The 5,000-nt window shown below is 40.4% G+C and overlaps 1 protein-coding gene across 1 annotated transcript in view; it reads right to left on the minus strand.

The window, feature by feature from the left end:
• LOC121866076 overlaps positions 1-1,122 on the minus strand; it is a gene marked incomplete at its 3' end in the record, with an annotated part of 6,687 nt that extends 5,565 nt beyond the window's left edge. The window contains exon 1 of the mRNA XM_042365674.1: positions 1,103-1,122. Within this exon, the coding sequence (XP_042221608.1) occupies positions 1,103-1,122 (20 nt within the window). The remainder of the gene's footprint in view (positions 1-1,102) is intronic.
• Positions 1,123-5,000: the final 3,878 nt, after the last annotated feature.

A 5,000-nucleotide genomic window follows, 5' to 3' on the forward strand; every position in this document is an offset into this window, starting at 1 on the left:
GGAAGAGGTCAGTCCTGCCACCAAAACACTTTGCCCCTTGCGATCAGATGATCTTACCCGCTGTGACGTCGCAAATGTAAACATACTTATCCCGGGCTGTGTTGATCCAGCTGGGTAATGATGGAGGCTTCAGGCTATATCAGATCTGGCCTCTCCTTCACCTCTAATACGGCCTCTTATGATGAGAGAATACAGCTTGAGATTTCGGAGAATGAATCCTCGAGATTCAGATTTTCAATGATACGCGGGTCTATTTTTCCTTTTGAATTAGATTTAAGCCAAGGAATGTTTCTAATCATTGCCGAGTCTCATTGTACTGTCGACGTCACTGTGGTCTCCATATTTTTAGCTTTAGACTAAGCAGAAATAATTAGGCTATGTTCAGGTTTTCCAATCGGAAGTAAATAATTATCATAGGAACTTTTCATTATCCAAACCCTGGATAATGAAAATATTCTGTAATACCCAGGTGAATAATATCACTGTGATAATGTATAATAATATGTTCTTGGTAAATCATCGATATATTAAGTAACAATTGTGTTTTCATTACATAAAAATAAGTGATTATGATGATTTAATAATTATAGAAATAACTATAATAATATTAACAATAATAATGACAAGAAGGGTAATGAACAATTGAACAAACGTTAAAATAAATAATAATAATAATAATAATAATAATAATAATAATAATAATAATAATAATAATAATAATAATAATAATAAATATATTTACATTTTTGTGTTTTCAATCGTCACACGTCTTAAAAAGCCATTTCGCTTAACTTTATATAAATCGGATATACTGTACCCGTAGAGCTTACAGAGCGTTGACAGCAAAGGCAGCGATTAATTATAACAGTATCCCTTGATTCAGTATCACATACAGGAGAAAACTTTAGCTAATCAGAGTAACCAAAACATAACATACAAAGACAGGGTACCAGTGGCTCCCAATCTTTACTCCCGCCCTTGGGAACTCAAAAGTTCCTGTGGAGTCTTTTCATTTTTCCCAAAACAAAAATAAAATTACCATTACCAGAGTGATGGTAACATTTGACATCATCCAGTACCAAAAGTGATTTTCAAGTCAAACCCATGATTCCTCAGGCCCATGGACCCTCAGGCCCATGGATCCCTGTGTCCATAGACCCCAGCTGGAAACAATGACTTGGACAGATAAACAAACGCAGAGTAAAATGTCTAACTAACATACATAATGGAAAAATATAAGTTCACTAATTCAAAGACTTGTGCTATCATTTCTACCAGTCTAAAATCTCACGAATTTCCGCCCTAGCACCTCCTGTCCAGACGAAGAGAGACACTATCTCGTATAGACAATAGACAGGGATAGACACCAACGAATAGATGCGTAGTTAAATATATAGAAAAAGGGACAGATAAAAGACAGGAACGTATAGATATTCATGTTCAGAAACTAACAATATAATAGAGAGAGTAAAAGAAAGTTTTTATATTAGACCAACATGCCTACTTGATCACCCAAACCCACAACTCAATCCCATAATGACAGACACAAAGGACACACACACACACACACACACACACACACACACACACACACACACACACACACACACACACACAAACAAACAGACATACAAGACATACAAGACAATATATCTAATCAAACGTAACAGTAAAACAAAAGTGACTTATATCAACAAAACCTCAACTCGTCAGCCCAGACCCCCCCACACCCCACCCACCGCCCCACTCCCCACATTATTTAATAATTGCTCATTGGCATCTCAGCTCCGACGTAGTTTACAAGCAACAAGGGCACGCGCTAATTGGACCCGCCTCAATAATTCACCGGATTATATCACAGACACAACAGAAATTGCCAATTACACACACTTGCCGTTGTAACAGAAGCTTTTTTTTTCTGTTTTATTGTTAGCCTTCTGTTGGCGATAATGAATGGATCAGGTGTCGGTAAGTTTGAAAGGTGATTTTGCTAAGGTGTGTTGGGCAAGGCTGGCAGCCATATTAATTCACAAGTTGTATTTGTGTCAGACCTGAATTAATTTACTCTCTATGATTAATATATAGTTTTATGTTGATAAGGTTCGTATAAAAAATATTCTCGATATATTGATTAAATATACAACTGGTAATTAATCCTGTCACTCATGAATTAATATTTTATTTAATTGACATTATATAAATTCCTGATTATGCAGTTACTGTTTCTCCACGTTCCATACTAATTTCATAGTAAAATTAAGTTAGTCTGATTTAATTATACAACAACAACAACAATACCACCAACACCAACAACATCAACAACAATAATGCCATCACCACCAAGAACAACAACAATAATACCATCACCACCACCAACAACAACAACAATACCATCACCACCACCACACCACCAACAACAACAACAATACCACCACCACCAACAACATCAACAACAATAATAACAACCACCACCACCAACAACAACAATGCCAGCACCACCACCACCAACAACAACAAACAATGCCACCACCACCAACAACAACACCATCACCAACACCACCACACCACCAACAAAACAATACCATCACCACCACCTCACCACCACCAACAACAACAACAACAACAATACCACCACCACCACCAATAAAACAATACCATCACCACCACCACCACCAACAACAACAACAACAATACCACCACCACCAACAACAACAATACCACCACCACCACCACCAATAACAATACCATAACCACCAACACAACCAGCAACAACAATACCAATCCCCACCACCAACAACAATAACAATCCACAAACCACCAACAACAACAATACCTCACCACCACCAGCTACAACAACAACAATGCCACACCACCACCAACAACAACAACAACAATAACCACCACCACCAGCAACAACAAACAACAATACCACCACCACCACCACCAACAATAACAATACCACAACCACCAACACCACAGCTAAACAACAATACCACAACCACCAGCAACAACAATACCACCACCACCACCACCATAACCACCAACACCACCAGCAACAACAAATAACCATTACCACCACCACCAACAATAATTCCATCACCACCACCAACATCAACAATACCACCACCACCAACAAGAACAACAATACCACCACCACCACCACCAACAACAACAATACAATCACCACCACCACCAACAAGAACAACAATACCACCACCACCACCACCAACAACAAACAACAACAACAATACACCACCACCAACAACAACAACAACAATACAACCACCACCACCACCAACAACAACAACAATACCACCACCACCACCACCCAACAACAAATAACACAATCCACCACCACCAACAACAACAACAACAATACAACCACCACCAACAACAACAACAACAGTACCACCACCACCACCACCAACAACAACAACAACAATACAACCACCACCACCAACAACAACAACAATACAACCACCACCAACAACAACAACAACAGTACCACCACCACCACCACCACCAACAACAACAATACAATCACCACCACCAACAACAACAACAATACCAACGCCACCAACAACAACAAGATCAATACCACCACCAACCCACCTATCTATCACTAGCAAGTCACGGACAATGCACCCACATTCAACTAGAACCACCATCAACAACAACAACAGCAGTACCACCACCACCACCACCACCACCACCAAAAACAACAACAATAATACCACCATCACCACCACCAACAACAACAACAACAATAACACCACCACCACCAACAACAACAACAATACCACCATCACCACCACCACCACCAACAACAACAACAACAGCACCATCACCACCACCACCAACAACAATACCACCACCACCAACAACAACAATGCCACCACCACAAACCACCAACAACAACAACAATACCACCATCACCACCACCACCAACAACAATACCACCACCACAAACCACCAACAACAACAACAATGACACCCACAACCACCAACAACAACAACAATAATACCATCACCACCACCAACAACAACAACAATACCATCACCACCACCACAACAACAACAACAATACCACCAACCACCACCAACAACAATAACACCACCACCACCAACAATAATACCACCACCACCAACAACAACAACAATAATCCCACCACCACCAACAACAACAACAATACAATACCACCACCAACAACAACAACAATAATACCATCACCACCACCACCAACAACAATAAGACCACCACCAACAACAAGAACACCACCACCACCAACAACAACAACAATACCACTACCACCACCAACAACAACAAACAATACCATCACCACCACCACCAACAACAATAAGACCACCACCAACAACAAAATACCAATCACCACCAACAACAACAACAATACCACTACCACCACCAACAACAACAACAATAATACCACCACCACCACCCAACAACAACAACAATAACAATCACCACCACCAACAATAATACCATCACCACCACTAACAACAAACAATACCATCACCACCAATTAACAACAACAATACCATCACCACCACCACCAACAACAACAATACCACCACCACCACCAACAACAACAATAACACCACCACCAACAACAACAACAACAATACCACAACCACCACCAACAACAACAAAACAATACCACCACCACCACCAACAACAACAAAAACAAATACCACCAACACCACAACAACAACAATAACACCACCAACAACAACAACAAATCCACCACCACCACCACCACCAACAACAACAATACCACCACCACCAACAACAACAACAAAAACAATACCACCAACCACCACCAACAACAACAACAACAATACCACCACCACCACCAACAACAACAATACCACCACCACCAACAACAACAACAATAATTCCACAACCACCACCACCAACAACAACAACAATACAACCACCACCACCACCAACAAGAACAACAATACCAATCAACCACCACCAC

Source organism: Homarus americanus, unplaced genomic scaffold (genome assembly GCF_018991925.1).
Source record: "Homarus americanus isolate GMGI-L3 unplaced genomic scaffold, GMGI_Hamer_2.0 scaffold32583, whole genome shotgun sequence".
Classification (NCBI taxonomy): domain Eukaryota; kingdom Metazoa; phylum Arthropoda; class Malacostraca; order Decapoda; family Nephropidae; genus Homarus; species Homarus americanus.